We start from the raw sequence: 20,952 nt of genomic DNA on the forward strand, positions 1-20,952 counted from the left end.
TTGTGTGATTTTAATACTTTGTTCCTTAATGTGGTGTATCACATTAACTGATTTTTGTATGTGGAACCGTCCTTTTACCCCAAGGATAAATCCCATTTGGTCATGGTGTATGATCCTTTTAATATGCTATTAAATTTGGTTTGTTAATATTTTGTTGAGGATTTTTGCATCTATATTTATCAGGGATATTGTAGTTTTTACTTGTGGAGTCTGTCTGGCTTTGGTGTCAAGGTAATGTTGGCTTCACAAAATAAGCTTGGAGGTGTTTCTTTCCCTTCAATTTTTTGGAGGGGTTTGAGCAGGATTGGTGCTAATTAATTCTTCTTTACATGTTTGGTATGATTCTTCAGTGAATGTTTGGTCCTGGCTTTTCTTTGTTGGGAGGTTTTTGATTACTGATTCAATTTTCTAATTAGTTATAGGTATGCTAAGATTTTCTGTTTCTTCATGATTCAGTCTCGATAGGTTCTATATTTCTAGGAATTTATCTGTTTCCTCTAGATTATCCAGTTTGTTGGCATTTAATTGTTCATGATAGTTTATTATGATCCTTTGTATTACTTGGTATCAGTTGTAATGTTTCCTCTTTTTGTTGTTCTTTGCTAAAAACACTTTTTTTCTGCTGTTTTATTTATGCTCTATTTTGTTTCTGCTTTAATCTTTATTATTTCCTTCCTTCTGCTAACTTTGGACTTTTTCTAGTTCCTTGAGGTATAAAGTTAGGTTCTTTATATTTGACATCTTTCTTCTTTTTTAATGTAGTATTTACCACTATAAACTTCTCTCTTAATGATGCTTTTGCTGCATCCCATAAGTTTTGATGTTTTCTGCTTTTGTCTCAAAATATTTTCTAATTTCCATTTTGATTTCTTCTTTGACCCATTGATTGTTCAAGAATGTGTTTAATTTCTACATGATTTGAATTTTCCAGTTTACCTTGTACTACTGATTTCTAGTTTTATTCCATTGTGGTCAGAAAAGATATTTGATAAAATTTGTTAAGACTTGTTTTGCTACCTGATGTGATCCATCCTGGTGAATGTTCCCTGTGCATTTAAGGAAAATGTGTATTCTGCTCCTGTTGGGTGGAATATTCTGTTAAGTCCATTGGTCTGTAGTGTTGTTCAAGCCATCCGTTTTCTTGTTGATCTTCTCTGTCTAGGGTTCTGTCCATTATTGAAACAGGGGTATTGAAATTTCCTACTGTTACTGTGTTGTTGTCTGTTCCTCAGTTCATTTCTGTCAATCTTTGCTACAAATATTTGGGTGCTTTGATGTTGGGTGTATATATATCTATAATTGTTATATCTTCCTGATAAATTTGACCGTTTTATTATATAATGTCCTTTTTGTCTCTTGTGACAGTTTTTTACTTAAAGTCTGTTTTGTCTGATGTAAGTATGGCCATTTGTGCTTTCTTGGTTACCATTTGCATGGAATCTCTTTTTCCAGTCTCTTAGTCTCTGTGTGTCCTTAAATCTAAAGTGAGTCTTGTAGATAGCATGTAGTTGGATCTTGTTTTTTTAATCCGTTTACCTACTTTGTCTTTTGACCGGCAACTTTAATTCATTTGCATTTAAAGTAATTACTGACAGGGAAGGACTTACTGTTATTTTGTTCATTGTTTTTGTCTGTCTTGTAGCTTTTTGTCACTTTTTTCCTGTCGTGTCTTTGTTTGTGTTTCATTGTTTTCTTTTAGTGACATGCTTTGATTCTTTTCTCAATTTACTTTTGTGTATCCTGTATAGATGTTTTCTTTGTGCTTACCATGGGTCTACATAAAACATCTTATAGATTTAACAATCTGTTTTAAGCTGATAACAATTTAACTTCAGAAACTCTGCTCTTTTACTTCACTTCCCCCACCACACTTTATCTCTGTCACAAATTGCATCTTTTTATATTCATTATATATGAGTATTCATTAACACATATATGTGTGTATTCATTAACATATTTTTATAGCTGTACTTATTTTTATACTTTTGTCTTTTAACTTCTATAGTAGAATTAAAAGTGATTGTTGTAGTTTTTTTTATTTTTATTTTTAAGTTATTTTCTTTTAGAGACAATTTATAGAGTTTAGCATTTGTTATATATTGGTTTGGCCAAAAAGTTCATTTGGGTTTTTCCATAAGATATTACAGGAAAACCCAAACAAACATTTTGGCAAACCCAATATATTTTTGTGACAAAGTTATAAATTTTGTTATGTTTCAAAATTATTTTGAAACCTTTTTCATGATAAATGTCTATATAAGTTGAGTAAATCTAACACATGTTTTTCTTGTTTAAACAGAATTCTGAGACTGATGGTCAGCCATACAGAAGAATACATTGAACTTACAGTTTTCTGAAGAATCAGTTCAAAAGATCCCCAAAATACAAAAGGTAATGAAAGGGTTGTATCTTGGAATGTACTTTGAAATGACACTTGCCCAGGAAAATGGGAATTACAACCAACTTAAAAGATTTGAAGATACTGACATTAAGAATTTCCTCAATGAGGACTTCCCCAGTGGCACAGTGATTAAGAATCTGCCTGCCAATGCAGGGGACATGGGTTCGAGCCCTGCTCCAGGAAGATCCCACATGCCGCGGAGCAACTAAGCCCATGTGCCACAACTACTGAGCCTGCGCTCTAGACCCCAAGAGCCACAACTACTGAGCCTGCGGGCCACAACTACTGAAGCCTGTGCGCCTAGAGCCCGTGCTCCACAACAAGAGAAGCCACTGCAATGAGAAGCCCACGCACTGCAACGAAGAGTAGCCTCCGCTTACCGCAACTAGAGAAAACCTGCGCACAGCAACGAAGACCCAACACAGCCAAAAACAAATAAATAAATTTATTAAAAAAAAAAAAAAGAATTTCCTCAGTGAAATGCCCCAACCTGATATCCTTACAATAAAGTTCACAGGATCCCATCCTTAAATATGAGCTGTAGCCAAAGATCACTAGACATTTTAGGAAAGCCTCTTTTGTGAGAGTCAAAGACCAAACCAAAATAGAAAATACCAAGTGAGGGGAAATGGAGACCAGGTAGGCAGGTAAAAATGGAAAGAAACACAAAACTGTCATTTATTAGTTTGAGAAATAAGAGGAGATGCTAAATCCATGAACATGAGAGAGAAAAAAATAAGAAATGAAATCAGAAATGGAAAACTCAATGGAAGGGCTAAAAAATGATACTGATGTTGAAAGTTAAGCAAAGAGAAAATGAGAGAGAAAAGATAAGAAAATTGGGGCAACTGTCCAGGATCTCCAATGTTAAAAAAAACAGGAGCTCTAGAAAGAGAATAGAGGGACTAGAGGGGAGAAATACAGAATAGTGAATGATTCAGCAAAACTCTCCAGAAATTAGAGGACCCACATTTCCAGGTAGAAAGAGCCCATAGAGTGACCAATGCAGATATGAAAATTAGTCCAAAATAGGGCATATAACTGTTAAATTTTGTTAAACATAAAACTACATCTCTGATAGTTTAGTCCAAGATCTTTTCTCTACTTTTCCAGCCAGTTGATAGACATGCTATATTTAAGGGAGAGATAAAGGAAGAGCTTCCAGAATAAGAAAAATAATAGGCCACATATAAGGGATCAGTAATTAGAATGGCTTTGGACTTCTTGATCCCACACTGGAAACTAGAAGACAGTGGAGAAGGGTGTCTCCACTGAAGATAGAAGGGAAAAATGATTTCCCTTCATAATTCTGAGGGAAAAATGATTTCCAACTCAGTATTCAGAATCTAGCTAGACTATTGATTAAGGATAGACCAATGCCAGTTTTAGACTTGTGATGTCTCAAAAAAATTTATCTGCCATGTTTCCTTTCTTGGGCAGTTAATGTAGGAGGTACTCAACAAAAATAAAGAAGTAAATTTAAAAAATGAAGCCGTAGGATACAAGAAACAGGGAATGCAACTTACGTAGAGACCCAGGAAATCACCAGGATGATAGTGAAGAGTGATCCCAAGATTACAGCTGGTCACCAATGATAGTTATCCATTCCCAGTTAGGGGTAGGTCAGAAGGTGCCAGGAGAAATAGCTGCAAGAAGATTAAATTGGTAGAATCTGTAATGTATTTGAAAATATTAAGAGTAGATTTAGACAAGGAAGAGTTTAGGGCTGAATTGTAAGTATGTATTTAGAAAACCAGGTAAATAACAAAACAAAACAATGATTAACTCTAGGGAAAGCTATTCCAAAAAAAAAAATTGTAGTATACCATATGGCTTAACTGTGAATTGTATTTACAGAGTCATAATAATGTTAACTCTGAATATAACCACCTAGCCAAAATCACGGTATTGGAAATTTGGGCAAGCGTGCGTGTATATGAGGTAAGGATGGGGGAGTCAAAGCTAAATTATTATTTTTTATAGTGGAATTCAGTAGATGATGGCTTAAAAAAAAAGACACTTTAGAGAGCAAAAGCAAGCACTTTTAATAATTACATTGGGGACAGCTCAAATAAATTGGGAGTGTATAGGCATCCTACCTAAAACAGAAGGAATCAAGAAGTAATAAAGTAAAAGTTATTAGAGATAGGGAGTTAACTACCAATGGAAACAGTTAAAGAGATGAAAGTGATTGAAAGTAGGAAATGGGGATCAGAAGACTTCTGATTTTTTAAAAAGTCTTGTAAGACTGGATACTTTAAACGCTGAACAAGTATACATTTGTGAAAATAAACACTTAAGTTTTAAAATGAGAGAGCGGAATGAATTAAAGATGTTGAAACACCAACTGTACACAACAACTCTGACAAGTGGTTTTTCTGTGAAAGGGAGCAGAAAAGGAGGGCTGTCACTGAAGGGGGTTGCTGGGTCGAGGAAGTTTTTGTCTGTGTTTTGTTTGTTTTTTTAAGGTAAAATACTAAGATGTTGATAGAATATTCCAGTTATAGAGGGAGAAATTAGTGATGTAGAAATGGAAAGCTTTGAGAAGTGACAGCAGGTGGGATTCAGAGGACAAGATACTGATACTGCATAATTTATTTTTAATGCAGAATGTGTTATATTGGATGTAAGAGTTCTTTTCCAAAGATGGACTGGCAAGCACTGAGATTTTCTGTTAATTGTGTGTAATGTTGCATGCTGAATTTAAAACATACCTGCTTCCATATTTTGCAAAGTTTGAATTGCTTAGAAGGTTTGTTAGTTAATACCTGCCCATGTGATAAATGTTTTAAAACTTGTTTTTAAAATGATGTTTATTAAAAAAAATGCCATCCTGACCTCCACTGTGATAAAATAGTAATGTGGTGCTTACTCAGCTGGGAATTCATATCATTGAATGACTTTGAGCTCAAGTTGCTTAAGTAAAGGAGCATTTGATTCCTAGCAGTAACTTGATCCTTTATTATTTCATTTGCTCCAATGACTGTAACTGATCCTTTTAAAGACAGATTATTTCATACCATAGTGGTCTGTTAATATCAATATTTAAGGAAAAAGACTTTTAATAATATTTAATCTGTATTAGATCATCTACTTGAAATTCCTTGCTATGAGTAGGGACATTGCATGTCTTCTAAAAATGACTTCTTAGAATCTATGGATGAGCAAGTGTGACTCTGCCTAGTCTTTTTTGTACTGAAAGTGTGAGTCCTAGGATAGACCCCACACAAGACCTTTGGCTGCTCCCACATTACCACTTTGTTTTGTTAAAGTTAATTCGACACCATGTAAAGAAGTCAAGAGGAATCTCCTAACAGTTGCTTTAGAGTACTTAATTGGGCCTATTTCACTTCTTCCTTTATCTTTCCCTTAAATATAGCATGCCTATCAATTGGCTGGAAAAGTAGAGAAAAGATCTTGGACTGAACTATCAGAGATATAGTTTTATGTTGTTCAGTTAGCTGGACAACAAATAGTGTTTGGAAAAATATTGTTAACCAACAAAAGTAAAATAGCTTAATAAAGCATCAGTCTATCTTCTAACGCGTTTTGGATTCACTTCCCTTATAGTCAGCATAGCCTCTCCTATATAGTATAAGTTCTTATTCTTGGGGTCTTTTTTTCCCTCTAGTTTGCCCTATTTCTACCTTCTGATAATTAAACAAGCATATACTTGCTGCCATATAAGGCTCAGATCTGGTCTTTTAACTTTAAACTGAAACTGTTCTTTTTTTAATTCACTCAAATTGGCTGTGTTACCTTTGCATTGTTCTTTTTGTTCTAGTGATAGAACCAACCTCTGTTATTACCATGATGCTAAATATGTCTGTTAGACCAGAGGGCTGTACTTAGGTGATCTTTAAAGTCTCTTCTAACTCTAAAATTCTGTAATTTTCTGTTCCATCTGCTGATGTTGACCCAGACACTTAAAATCACTATTTTATCCTGGAGTTAGTTCTTTTTATTTTTCCTGACTCCCCCACTCATTATCTTTTAAGAACTCTTAGCCCTTCACAGTTCTGCTTCTGCAGCCATAACCACATGGGCAACCCAGCATCATTTATCAAGAGTTATTCTCTCTTCCTCTCATGAATGTACATTTAAAAACAATGATAGAGTATTATAGAGTCTCATATCCTTTAATATTCTCTCATTTAGAGTTACACAATAATTTACACTATTTTCTAAACTTTAATTAAAAAATAATTCTTATGCCTCAAAACTGTTAGGATATTTATTAGAGTTAAGGTGGTTATTCAATGTTTAACTCATGACTATAAGATATAAGTATCTTATATGGGTAAAACCTGCTTTATACTTTAGCAAAACTGTATAGAATATAGAGAGATAAATTTTAGGCTTATGACTGAGTTTTAAAGCAGTAAATTTTTTTTTTTTTTTTTTTTTTAACATCTTTATTGAAGTATAATTGCCTTACAATGGTGTGTTAGCTTCTGCTTTATAACAAAGTGAATCAGTTATACATATACAATATGTTCCCATTTCTCTTCCCTCTTGCATCTCCCTCCCTCCCACCCTCCCCATCCCATCCCTCTAGGTGGTCACAAAGCACCGAGCTGATCTCCCTGTGCTATGCAGCTGCTTCCCACTAGTTATCTATTTTACATTTGGTAGTGTATGTATGTCCATGACACTCTCTTACCCTGTCACATCTCACCCCACCCCCTCCCCATGTCCTCAAGTCCATTCTCTAGTAGGTCTGTGTCTTTATTCCTGTCTTGCCACTAGGTTCTTCATGGCCTTTTTTTTTTTTTTTTCCCCTTAGATTCCGTATATATGTGTTAGCATACTGTATTTGTTTTTCTCTTTCTGACTTACTTCACTCTGTATGACTGACTCTAACTCCATCCACCTCATTACAAATACCTCCATTTCATTTCTTTTTATGGCTGAGTAATATTCCATTGTATATATGTGCCACATCTTCTTTATCCATTCATCTGTCGATGGACATTTAGATTGCTTCCATGTCCTGGCTATTGTAAATAGAGCTGCAATGAACATTTTGGTACATGACTCTTTTTGACCTATGGTTTTCTCAGGGTATATGCCCAGTAGTGGGATTGCTGGGTCGTATGGTAGTTCTATTTGTAGTTTTTTAAGGAACCTCCATACTGTTCTCCATAGTGGCTGTATCAATTTACATTCCCACCAACAGTGCAAGAGTGTTCCCTTTCCTCCACACCCTCTCCAGCATTTATTGTTTCTAGATTTTTTGATGATGGCCATTCTGACCGGTGTGAGATGATATCTCATTGTAGTTTTGATTTGCATTTCTCTAATGATTAATGATGTTGAGCATTCTTTCATGTGTCTGTAGGCCATCTGTATATCTTCTTTGGAGAAATGTCTATTTAGGTCTTCTGCCCATTTTTGGATTGGGTTGTTCGTTTTTTTGTTATTGAGCTGCATGAGCTGCTTGTAAATCTTGGAGATTAATCCTTTGTCAGTTGCTTCATTTGCAAATATTTTCTCCCATTCTAATGGTTGTCTTTTGGTCTTGTTTATGGTTTCCTTTGCTGTGCAAAAGCTTTTAAGTTTCATTAGGTCCCATTTGTTTATTTGTGTTCTTATTTCCATTTCTCTGGGAGCTGGGTCAAAAAGAATCTTGCTGTGATGTATGTCATAGAGTGTTCTGCCTATGTTTTCCTCTAAGAGTTTGATAGTGTCTGCCCTTACACTTAGGTCTTTAATCCATTTTGAGTTTATTTTTGTGCATGGTGTCAGGGAGTGTTCTATTTTCATACTTTTACATGTACCTGTCCAATTTTCCCAGCACCACTTATTGAAGAGGCTGTCTTTTCTCCACTGTATATGCTTGCCTCCTTTATCAAAAATAAGGTGCCCATATGTGTGTGGGTTTATCTCTGGGCTTTCTATCCTGTTCCATTGATCTATATTTCTGTTTTTGTGCCAGTACCAAACTGTCTTGATTACTGAAGCTTTGTAATATAGTCTGAAGTCAGGGAGCCTGATTCCCCCAGCTCCATTTTTCGTTCTCAAGATTGTAAAGCAGTAAATTTTAATCCCTTCGATGTGAGTATGAAACTTTATAATAAGGCTCTTCTCTGCTTGACTTGCCTTCACCCCTTTACCACTCCTGTTGTCTCTCACTTTATGCTCTAGTAATTAGAACTTTCACTTGTAATATGCCTACATTTTTCTCTAAAGAGAAAACTTTCTTAAATATGACACTCTCTCATAAATGCCTGTGCCTTTGCAAATCGCTTTTCTTGTGGCTTAGAATCCCTTCAACTATTACCTCTTCCTGTCCTTTAGTCTGTTATTTCTCAAACTTAAATGGTCATACAAATCACATGAAGACCTTGTTAAAATGTAGATTTTGCTTCAGTGGGACTAGAGTTGGGATCAAGATTCTGTATTTTAACAAGCTCTCAGATGATGGTGATGGTCTCTGGAGCACATTTTCAGTAACAAGAATCTAGACTGCCTAACAAACTCACTGCCATCAAGAATATTTCCTCTGACTGCCCCCCCACCCCGACCAATATACCTTCATCATCCCTTTTATTATAATTATTTAGTTATCCATCTCCCTCTTTAATTGCAGATTTTTGCCTATAGTGATTGTGTCTCTCATCCTTCTATTTCCAAAGCTAACTATACTGTTTAACAGAAAGCAGGCTTTCAACAAATGTTTATTGCCCACTAGCTGGTGTTATTATAGCCTACTTACATAGGCTTACATATGTAGCCTACATAGTCTAATATATATACTGAATGTTAAGAGTGGCTTTTTAATTTCCACTATTTTGTTATAGAAAGAAAATGAATTGTGGTCTTCAATTTTTTTTCCCCTGTTGTCCTTTTTTTAAAAGGAAAAAAAGCCTCAAATGTGCCTCAGCTAAGTATATTTGCTTGAAAATAATGTTATAGCCTTCAGTAGAAACAAAAACATTTTGAAGTCTCTATGAAAACATAGTGTTTCTCAAATTACTGTGTTTGTAGACATAAGTTTTTTAGAAAACTAATGACCATTTATTTTTCTTTCCACCCAAGGAGAAGTACAAATGTCTACTACAAGACGAAAACGTAATATGTTATGTTGTTTACCGTAAGCTGTAGTAAAATGAGCTCACTTGTTGACAGGTATGTTTTTAGAGACTTGTTTATTTTGAATTATATAAAGCTATTTTAAAAATTCACTATTAGAGTAATGGTCTATATCAAACTGATAAAAGGAGTATTATGCTTAAGCATAATTACTGTTACATTTACCTTCTGTACCGAGCAAATTTCATGTAATAGTAAGTTAGGTATATTATCCAGAGCCAAAGTCAACAGCATGTGGCTTGTGTTCTGAATGGATCTTGAACTGTAATTCTGAGTGATTTGGTCAGAACTGCTCTGAAATAAATTATGACAATTGCAGATGTTTCCTTGGCACTTTGTGGAATCATCTGTCTCATCTATTGGTTCTAACTTCAGCCCTTTAAGCATCTTAGCATTTGTGACTCATGAGAGGTGACTATAATTAGGATTTCATTAGTTGAAATTATAATCTTTAAATCTTACTATTGGGAAAAGGATGGGCCTCGTTTCTTTGATTTAAAGACTTTATTTTTTATTTTTTTACATTTTAACATGTCTGACATTGGGATTCATCTTACAATTGGCTTATAGTTTAATTGGTGGCATTTTTTTCTTTCATAGTGGCACATAAAATAGTAAGTCTTATAGTCAGTGGTGTCTTAAATTAGATGAAATACAGTACCAGTTTTTTAAAAATACCTGCTCTTTGACAGATAATGTACAGAGCACTTTTTATGTCTTACTTCATTTAACTTCACAATAATTCCATGAGATTTTACAGATGAGGAGTCTATAGACCAGAGAGGTTAAATAACTTGTTTAAGGTCACATAGTAAGTAATAAGGTGGAGTTATGACTTGTATTGGTCTGACACTAAAGTTCCTAAAGTTCCTGTGCTTTTATTATAGTGTAATGTGTGATTCTTCCATAGGGGATTCTTTAAGAGTTTTGTAGCTAGAGTTGTGCACAGAAGTGACTTTGACATCTAGGGACAGCTTTCCTCCCTTTTCTATGAGGTAAATAGTGAAGGTATGTACTCTATCAGAGCTTAAGACTTAAGGGGCAAGGAGTTTCCTCAGGGAGGCCTGCCTGCCACTGCCATGGATGTGGGCTGTGCTATAGTTTCAGGTGGAATCTATGTGTAGTCTTTTCCTCAGAAAGGATGTTTCTTCACTACTCCTGAGAGATTAAATATGATTTTGGCATTATGCTTCTGAATGATTGTCAGTTCCCATTCTAGACAGTATGACCTGTAGGGACAACATCTGGGTGTTCAGACATAAAGCAGTGGTTCTTAATATGAGTTCATTATCTCTCTGAATATCATGAAAGTTATGGACTCTCTTCTCAATAATGTACATTTACATACAGAATTTTTTATAAATTTCATTGTATACATGGAACCCCAAAAGTCTACTCATGAACCTCTATGATACGAGATTTGTAGATGATCTCAGTTGTGGGGCTCGTAGGCACTTTATAGGCCACAGAAAGATGTGGTTGAAGTGAATAGTGAGTTCATGTAAAAGCTCATATCACTTGCAACTATTCACTATTTCCCCTTAGATTAAGGAGGTAGCCACCAGTGCTCTTGATTTCATTTGTTAGAATGCTCTTCCCCTTGGTCTTCCCATAACCAACCCCTTCTTATTACTTAGATCTCAGGCTCAAACGTCCCCACTTCAGCAAGTCCTTCCCTAACCACTCAGACTAAAGTAACCACCCAGTAATTAAAACATCACCGCTTTTAAAAAAAAATAAAATTCATACATTTTCATGTTGATTTGTTTCTTTCTACTAGAAAATAAGCTATATGAGAGCGGGGACCTGTATGTCTAATTAACTGCTCTGTAACCATGTCCAGATCAGAGCCTGGTACATGAGTGCTAACAAATATTTGTCAAATGAATCAGTACTGAATGAAAATATATCATTATAAGTTAATATGCTAGATATTGTGATGTTTCTGAGTGATTTGTGTTTTATAAATGTCTCAGAAAATATGTTTTTTAAATGTGCTACTATAATTAAAAATAATTTCAAGCGAATCATTTTATATAATGGCAAATATACTGACTTTCTATAGATTTTCACTGGTTACTAAAAGTTTGGAATAAGATATTTAACCTCTGGTAAAGTTAAATTCTTGTTTATTGTAATAAACTTTTTAAAATGTAAAACATAGTTGAACTTTGTTTGTCTATATGTGTTAGAAAACAGGTTGGTAGTTACTGAGTTTGAATTTATGCAATCCATAACTCTACAAAAATCCTAGGATATAACTGATTTGATTCATACATTGTTTTAGTATTGCTGTTGCTTAGTGAGTCTGCCCTCTTATTTTCTCTATCCACTTTCTTTTTCTTTTAGAGACGATGGTAGTATTTTTGATGGGTTGGTGGAAGAAGATGACAAGGACAAAGCAAAAAGGTAGTTCAACTTCAGATGTAAAATAGTAAATAAATGAATAATAAATAAATGTAATAGTAAATCAGTGATTTCCAAAATCTATCTGCCTTAAGAACTTAGATATGTTAGAAAGGTGGAAGAGTTTAGAGTATCAGTATGTAGTTTATAAATTAAATAAAATTATCCTCTAAAAGTGCCCTTCTCACCACATTATATTATGGCACATAATATTTACATGACGTCACTGGGGATGTTAGCCTTCGTCACTTGACTAAGGCAGGGTTTGCCTAGATTTACCATTGTAGTTACTATTTTCTGTTAACCCACTCTATTCTTTGGAAATAATTTATTTAGGATAACACACCTTCAGAGTAGGGATGGGGGAATTAAGCTTCACCTCCCATAGGAGGAGGTATCTACACATATTTGAAATTCTTCTGTAAAAAAAAAAAGTCTCTTTCCCATTTATTTATATCTCTATGGACTCATGTATATTTTGTATGGACTCATGATTTATTTTGTACTTTAGGTTATACTTCAGTGCTGTTATTTATTCTGTTGCTCAGTTTGTTCCAGCTTTGGCCTTTGGGAAGTCTTTCAGGGTGGGCTTCTGTGTCTTTTGACATGCCTCCATTCTCCAACAGAAGGGAAAGTGGGTGATGGAGAGTGGGCGTGGTGGGGTAGAATTGATGGAGAGGTATCATCAAGTAGGTGACAGGATGGGATCTAGAGCCGTGGTGGTGATGGTGGGGGCTTGACCTTAGATACGGGCCTTGATGGTGATTACAGTATCAGGAGGGAGGGTCCAGAGAGCATTGCAGCCAAGTTTGTAGTCATTGAGGGTAAGCAGTAAATACTTTATGGCTTTTTCCCAGCCACATTGAACTACTTGGGTGCTTAGACACGAGGGTAGAGAGTGTTGTAGCCTTACATACAGATACAAAAGATAAACATATAATAAGTAGTAGTTCCTAAATGTCTGTATTTAGCAAAATAAAAGGTACTGGGATAAGAAAAATATTCACATAACCAGGTAAACTGCTAAATTCTTAAATGAATGATTAAAATATATCTGGGAAGAAGATTTTGAGGAAAGCTAGACAACTTTATTCAAGGAAATAAAAAGACCTGAATTTGAAGCTAAAAATATATCGGATAACTCCTTTCCCTTAACTTCAATCTAGTGGGGGAAGGTTCTTATAAAATATTTCAGGGTAGAGAGAAAGTCACTGATAAGGTGGGAATAATCAGTCTTGCCTGAATGAAGAGGGAGAACTTTGAGGAATTAACTTGGACAGATTTAAAGGCCAAGTTTAGAGATGGATAAGGTGAGCTAAGGGTATTCTGTTCGCAGAGACTTTGAAGGTTTGATCGTGTTTTTAGGGGACCAAAAATGCTATGGCTGTGGGAAACCTTGGAGAAAGAGAAGGCCTCATAATAATGCTGTCAGAATTAAATGGACCATGTTGAACGCTGACATCTGTGGCCTGTTACTATTGAGGTCATCACAAGGGCTGAGTACGTCCAACCTGAACGTAACATGAAATAAAGTTGCTTTAATGGGTGTGATCCACTGGTAGAATTGGCAGTGATATTTGATTTCTGTATATTTCTTATGCTGGAGTTAAGATGCCTGTTTTGAATTATTACTTCATGGTAACTGTATGATCCTGGGCATATTCTCTTTTATGCCTGAGTTGTCACACTTGTAACATGAAAAATAATAAAGTCTACTTTGTAGGAATTAAATGAAATTTCATATATGTTTCCAGTAGTGCCTAACTTATATACAACAAATAATGGTTCTAAATTTTACCCATGTCTTCAGATATTTCATATATTAATAATTCTCAGATGCTTATTTCCTACTTACTCCTTTCTAGAGGAATATAACTAGATCTGTATGTCTAACTTCCTCTAGTATGTGTCCTTTAAAATATCAAACAGGCAATTTCACCATATTTAAATTCTCCCCAAACCATCTGTCTACCGAAACTAATATCTCGTGTTATATTACACATTGATAAACAGCATTATCAGTAACTTGGGAATCCTCTTCGATTTTTCTTTTGCTTTCCCACTCCAAACTAAATCTGACTTACCTAGAATTGCTAGTTCTGCCTGTTAACCCTCAGACCCACACTGCTCTGTTCACACTGCCACTGCCATGGTTTATAGCCTAGGATATTGCAGTTGCCTCCTAAATGGTCATCTGGCCTCCAGTCTTGTTTGGCATACAGTAAATTTCCAGTAGTATTTGTTAAATGAATTTGTTTTGCCAAGCACTGATCTTTTCATTACTCTGGTGCTAGAATGGTCTTAACAAACAGTTCTGTTCATGTCAGTCATTTCTTTGCTTAAAACCTTTTAGTGCCTTCCCATGGCTTTCACTATTAAACTAAATCCTTTTGTGCAGCATAAAAACTTCATGATTTTTTCTTCCAGTACTTATTATTCCTAACTGCCACCCACCCTCCTCCCCCAACTCCAGCATAGCTGGGCACAGAAAGCTTGTACACTAGGTACATTAGCCATGCTGAACTACTTGTGATAGATGTGTGGCCCTTTTTTTTTTTGGCCACACCGCACAGCATGCAGGGACATTAGTTCCGTGACCAGGGATCAGACCCGTGCCCCCTGCAGTGGAAGCGCGGAGTCCTAACCACTGGACTGCCAGGGAATTCCTGTTAGGTTTTCATCTTTGTGCAAGTTTCCTGTGTCTGGAATGCCCTGCTCACACCCCGCCACCATCCCTTTCTCACTTAGCCTTCATGACTCAATTCGGCACACTTAGGAGGTTCCATAGGTATTAGGTGAATTTCTTGAAAGGGCATCTTTCTCTAGTATCCCTAGTCCTTATTAGCACAGTCTCTGTCATTATAACAAAGCGCACTCAATGTTTGGTGAGGGAGTCAGTTAATTTCTGTTATGTTTCTTAAGAGGTTTGAACAGTTGTATTTTTTCCCAGTACTAATACAGAATAAATGCTCCTTCTTTACTGAAAAAAATTAAATTAATAGAATTATCCTCTGACTTTTTGGGATCTTTTGGGAAAGTAGTGTACTTTCTAAAATGGAATTCTAAAATCTGACTTCCCAAAGCAGGTAATTAGAAGTATTATGGAATGATTAATTGCTCTGTAAATAATTGTGTTTATCTCAAGAGTTCTCAGTGCAACTAAGAATTTGCTTCTAGTTACTGCTTCACATAGAACAGTGGGAATTATTCCTTTAGCACATATATTTTGAGCGCTTACTGTTTGTTAGGTGTTATGCTTAAGTGCTTAGATGAAAAAACTGGGGCTCTGTTATCAAGAAGCCTACAACCCAGTGGAGAGACAGCTATGCAAAAGAGTGGTTACAGCTCTGTGTTGGAGGCTGGGATGAAGGAATAAAGAGGAAGAATGTGTGGGTAAGCCTGAGGGTAGGGAAATTTTCATTTTTAGATTTCTGTTTATAATTTAAAACTTACAGGAGATGGATAACTTTCTCCTATTCAATAATTTTTAATGATTTGTACTTATACATTATATGTGCTTTCAGAAACTGTATCTCAGTAATATTCATAATAACCTTATAAGGAAAATACAGATTCTTGGTAAATATTAGATTAAATAAAACCTGAGATTTGAATGTAGTTTGTCTTACTGATATTTTCATAAAAACATGTATGCCGAATGCTTAATATGTAAAAGTTTCTTTAGTGGTTAAACCAAGAAGAAAAATTATTGCCCTAATTAACTGTATATTGTTGGTAACCTAGAATATAAATATTTATTACCATCTGTATTGACAGAAGTACATGCTCTGTGGTTGTGTCTTTATTGAGCACTGTATTAAACTATTTGTGTAATTAAATGGACTGTTTGAAAACTGGTTATCTAATTTTTTATTTCAACAGAGTATCTAGAAACAAATCTGAAAAGAAACGTAGAGATCAGTTTAATGTTCTCATTAAAGAACTGGGATCCATGCTTCCTGGGAATGCTAGAAAGATGGACAAATCTACTGTTCTACAGAAGAGCATTGATTTTTTACGAAAACATAAAGGTACATTTTTAACTTTGTAAAATGGATTTTTTTTTTTTGAATAATAACAGACTGTCTCTTAAAGCATAATGTGATGGAATCTTGGCAGTGATGGCTTGAGACTGTATGCTTCCTAACCATTTTTAAGAAAAGGAAATAATTGCCTTTTTAAAGATTTCCTGGTATATTCTTTCTTTCATTCAACAAACATGTATTTAGTGCCTACTAGTATATCCTAGATTCTTGTGGTGCAGGGTAACAGTCCTGGCCCTCAAGTAACTCAGGCCAAGGGAGACAAACATATAAACAGCTAATTGCAATGCAAGTAATTATAATGTGAGTAGTGCTCGTAAACTGTAAACTTTGTGTGAGAACACAGAGGAAAGAATGTGTCAGGGAAGTCTTAACAGTTAAATTTTTCAACTGAGTCTTCCTGTTAGCTTAAGAAAAACAGCACTTCACATGGAGGAAATAGCATGTGTAAAACCAGAGAAGCAGGGAGAGTTCAGTTTAACTGGAGCATAGTTTGAGTTGGAAAGTTATGGGTATATTTGAAAGAGAAGCAAGAGTCAGATCATGAGAACTTTATATGTCATTTTAAAAGATTGCTTCAGTGTATATTTAGGAAATAAATACTGTGTTTTAAAGTGATTATTAATCAAAGAAAATCACTTTGAGTAAATAAGTCATGAAAAGAAAATTTTAAAGAATGTTAAGTATTTTGGTACTTAATAAATGCTACTTAATAGAAAATAGGTGAAAAACTTGTAAAAGGACATTTCTTTTTCAGATGGAAATGAAACTGCAGAACTTCTCAGAAAGAGAATGTGTAGCTAGTGCCTCTATTTCTTGCTAGCTCACTCTGTGATACATTACTAGCCTGGTTTATGCTCCACCACTGTTTAAAATTATTTTTTGTTAATTTCATTAATGCCATGACCCCCCACACGCTCTGCTACCAATAAATCGGTAGCTTTTTCTTACATTTCATCCTCTTCTGCATCTCTGAAGCACTGGAAATTTTCATCCATCCTCCACTGGCTACCTTTTCCCTTGGCCTGAGATACACTGTACTTCTTCATTCACCTCCCCCTCCCAGCTGAGCTAACTTCTTTCCTCTTTCTTTTTCTGCCCTCTGAACACGACATTTCTCAAGGTCTTGTCTTTTGTGCTCTTGCTTTCTCTATGCTCCTTCCCTTGGTTTTGCCTCTCTCTTAAACTACTAAATCTATATTTTTAGATGCAAACCTTTCCGTTTTTTTTTTCCAGGTAACTTCTGGGTCTTTGTTTTATGTGTCCTCAGACTCAACGCATCTGAAGTTGAATTCATTTTCATTTGTCAAGTCATCTCTTTCTCTCAGCTTTCCTTTTTCCATTTTCACACCACTATCCTTTCAATCCCCTGGGACTCAAACCTGAGAAGAGTTTTGCATTTTTTTCATCTTCTGTAGTACAGTATCACAGTTGCCAGTTTTGTTGATTATTCTCAAAATTGCTGGTCTTCATTTTTATTGCCACCATTATCATTACATTTTATCTCTACAAATAGTATTCTCACTAACTTCAGCGCCCCTTGTTAGATAGCACACTCATTCCTCAGACATTGTAGGAGTTCAGTAAATGATTGTTGAATGAAATGAAATAATATGCATGCATATTTATTTCCCCCTGACAGTAGAGGATTCATTTTGGCATTTAGATATTTTTTTCAAAATTGGGTGTATGATTCTCACACCAAAAAAATTTACCTTAAATTGAAAGGTAATTCTTATATACTTCTTACTCTAAAAATAAACCTGGGTTTAACTAAACTTGATGGGATTTGCTTATGGATTTAAGTCCTTTTTTCTGAATGTATATAATGTGAATTTGAAAAGCATGACTATGTTCTACAGAATTAGTAGCTATACTTCTCAGTTACTCTTCATATCTAGTACAGGCATTTCCAATATGCCAAATTTTGGGTGCCAATTTAATATGCTATATTTATATATCTGGTAATAGAAAAATCAAAACAACTTAGTCCATTTTTTTCACTGCAACGTAGAGTATATTTTGTAGAGTAAACTCTATGACATAGATTTTAATTTTACTTGTTTGTTTTAATATGTCCGCATTTAAAAATGGAAAAATATTACCTAAATAGTTCACATTTCATCGTTTATGAATAGTTTTCTCATAACTAAATCCATTAGAAGTATGTTGCAAGATAAACTGTAATTATTGTGTTAAAATGTGTGCCTTAAGCCAGGGATCTGCAAATTTTTGAACAGCTTCCTACTACTAAGAAAACATACCAGAGGACACTAAGCAGGATTACTCTGGGTTTATTACTATAAAGTTTTTGCCTAAAATTTTATTTTAGTCTCCTTGATTAATTAAGAATAGAATACCTTAGACTGGAAAGAATCTTTCTGCCTGGCAATAGGCAGGCCTAAAGTCATTCTTTTTTTTAATTTTTTTTTTTTTTGGAGTGAAATAAAGTCATTCTTTTTTAAAAGCAGACTGACTGATCTCCTTGGCTCCTTTCCTCCAGGTTCACGTCCTTATGTCTGCTCTAGGTGCTACCGTTTGAATGGCAAAGAAAGGAAGGGGAAAAAGAATATATTCCTAATGCTTGGTCTAATCTGCTTGTTCTGATTCTTGTTTGGTCATTGCGTAAAGCAGGAAGCAATCTCAGGCCTGTCAGCGACACAGGTTCTCAGAGCTCCCCAAAGAAAATCCAAAGAGACTGGTATTTTCAGGAGAGCAAATCTAAGGAGATAACTTGCTACATTAGCTCAAATATTTCATCATCCCCAAACTTGGACCTCCTGATAACCTACCTAGACCAATGAATGTTATTGACTATGGTTTAGAGTGGGAGAAGGGAAGGCAACTTGTAGGACTTTTGTACCACCACCCTTTCCCTGTGGTTGGACTATACCGCTAATGTGTCAATCTGTTTACAGAAATCACTGCACAGTCAGATGCTAGTGAAATTCGACAGGACTGGAAACCTACATTCCTTAGTAATGAAGAGTTTACACAATTAATGCTGGAGGTATGTCCAGATTTAATTTTTGAAAAGTTTTATTTTCCTTAAAAAAGAAATCACAGGGGTTACCAATTTTAGTATAGTTTTAACAATATTAATTTAATACTGAAAAATCTTAATTCAGTGTAAGTCAATCAACCATCTCTTCAGTTAAAATTAACTGATATAAGTATTGTAAGGAAGTAGTACTATGTGGTAAAATAATGCCAAATCCTTGTGGTTTCAATATCATCTGAATTTTTGAGAGGCTTAATAAAAGTCAGAAACCTATAACTACCAAGTTCTCTACCTGGACCACAGTAACATTCAAATGAAAAATAAAATATATTATTCATCACATACTAAATATTATTATGAAATGTATTCTACTAGACAGTAGGATTTTTTTTAACAAATTAAAATCCACCTAAACACAACATAAAATGGTAATAAATGAAGTATTTTGAAAATATTAAAATAATGAAATATACATTGAAAGGCAACTCTTCTCAATTCAAATAGAAACTTCTAAAACGAAATAAGTAGATGTTCTTTTGCGACAAAATTATTTTTGAAAACAATTCAGGTCATATTTGCTTAGAATTGCAAAACTTAATAACTCATACAATCAATTATAAAATCCACAAAAATTTTGAGTCACTCATACCTATCTATTTTACTTTTTTACTTTTTAATCATTTCCTATTTACATTAATAAGGTGTCATCTATGCACACAAAGTACGGAGTTCAGTATCAGATTTCCATGAAAACTTACAATAAACAAAGGTGGTAAACTTTGGTGGTAACAGTTAAGGACAAGAAAAATACATATACAGAAGAAGGTAGACATGGAAGAAGTAGAGGAAAGCAGTTGAGGTAGGAATATACAGAGGTTGTTAAATAATTTACATTTCTTATTCTGTTTGTTTGGGTCTGTTATTTTAGAACTTAAGCATTTTGCTGTGTGGTGTATGTATATGTAATAGCCATTTCTCAAGTGTCTTTGTATATTGACTAAAGCCTAAAGCAACATTATTTTGCAAATTAATGAACTATTTTTCTATTTATACTTTAGGTGGAACAGTTAATTGCTGGATTAATTAAGTCTTTACCTATTCAGCAGAAATGTTACCGTATGAAAATTTGTTGGAGTATAAATACATTGTATATATATTTAAAGCTGTGCTTAAAATCTGAAAAATAACTGAGCACTTTTCACATATTACCTCAGTGAATCCTTACAATAATCTTCTGAAGATAAACTATTTGTATCCCTTTCTAACTTTCAGATGAGGAAATTGAGGAACAAAGGGATTATGAAATTTGCTCAAAATAAAACAGTAATTAGCTTAGCTAGGATTTACTTCAGCAAGACTAGCCTCTGGTCCCTGTGGCCCCAGCCCTTGTGCCCACTGCCGCTTATGAGACTTCTTTTCAGTGAAGGCTAGTCGTGGCACAGGACTTCTGGCTTAGTAACCAGCAGTCAACTCTTTAACTTAGTGGACACTTAAGTTACAAACCAAATAATAGTTCCAATTTGGTTAAATTTTTTCTCCTCTTAAAAGTAGTTTGCCATTGTCCGAAATTATCTCTTTAGATAGAAGTAATACATTTATGAAAGGGTACACACAAGCTAATGTCTATAACCACAAGAAGAAATCAACTCATTTAATTCCTCTTTAATTTTTTCTTTGATTATTTCTCAGTGTAATCATTTAATAAGATCATCTGTGTTAATCATAAGCTATTTATGTACCCTGCTTTATTGGTATGAAAAACTTTTTATAAATTCATAAATTGATGTAATATCTACACTTAAGAATCTCAGCAAGGTAAATTACCTATTCACTAATAAGCTAAACGGAAAGCGTTGTCCTCAAATTTTTCTTTACAATGAACAGATTTTTTAAATTAATTGCCAAGACACATGTAGTGCATATGTAGATAAGTGTTAAAAATAAAGAGTCTAGAGATTGTAACATTATATATAATATGCAACAGAGAAAATTTAAACATGTTAATT

The 20,952-nt window shown here is 34.6% G+C and overlaps 1 protein-coding gene and 1 long non-coding RNA gene across 3 annotated transcripts in view; one reads left to right on the top strand and one right to left on the bottom strand.

The window, feature by feature from the left end:
• The window catches only part of LOC309662098, a 306,967-nt gene that overhangs the window by 55,938 nt on the left and 230,077 nt on the right, over positions 1 to 20,952 (bottom strand). The window lies entirely within an intron of this gene.
• CLOCK (clock circadian regulator) overlaps positions 2,294 to 20,952 on the top strand; it is a 67,144-nt gene continuing 48,485 nt past the window's right edge. For both annotated transcript variants that reach the window (XM_082464477.1, XM_082464478.1), the window contains exons 1-5: positions 2,294 to 2,391; positions 9,443 to 9,532; positions 11,846 to 11,905; positions 15,785 to 15,933; positions 18,864 to 18,955. In XM_082464477.1, the coding sequence (XP_082320603.1) occupies positions 9,486 to 9,532; positions 11,846 to 11,905; positions 15,785 to 15,933; positions 18,864 to 18,955 (348 nt within the window). In that variant the 5' untranslated portion in view covers positions 2,294 to 2,391; positions 9,443 to 9,485. The remainder of the gene's footprint in view (positions 2,392 to 9,442; positions 9,533 to 11,845; positions 11,906 to 15,784; positions 15,934 to 18,863; positions 18,956 to 20,952) is intronic.

The sequence above is a fragment of the Balaenoptera physalus genome (genome assembly GCF_965194825.1).
Source record: "Balaenoptera physalus genome assembly, chromosome: 5".
NCBI lineage: Eukaryota > Metazoa > Chordata > Mammalia > Artiodactyla > Balaenopteridae > Balaenoptera > Balaenoptera physalus.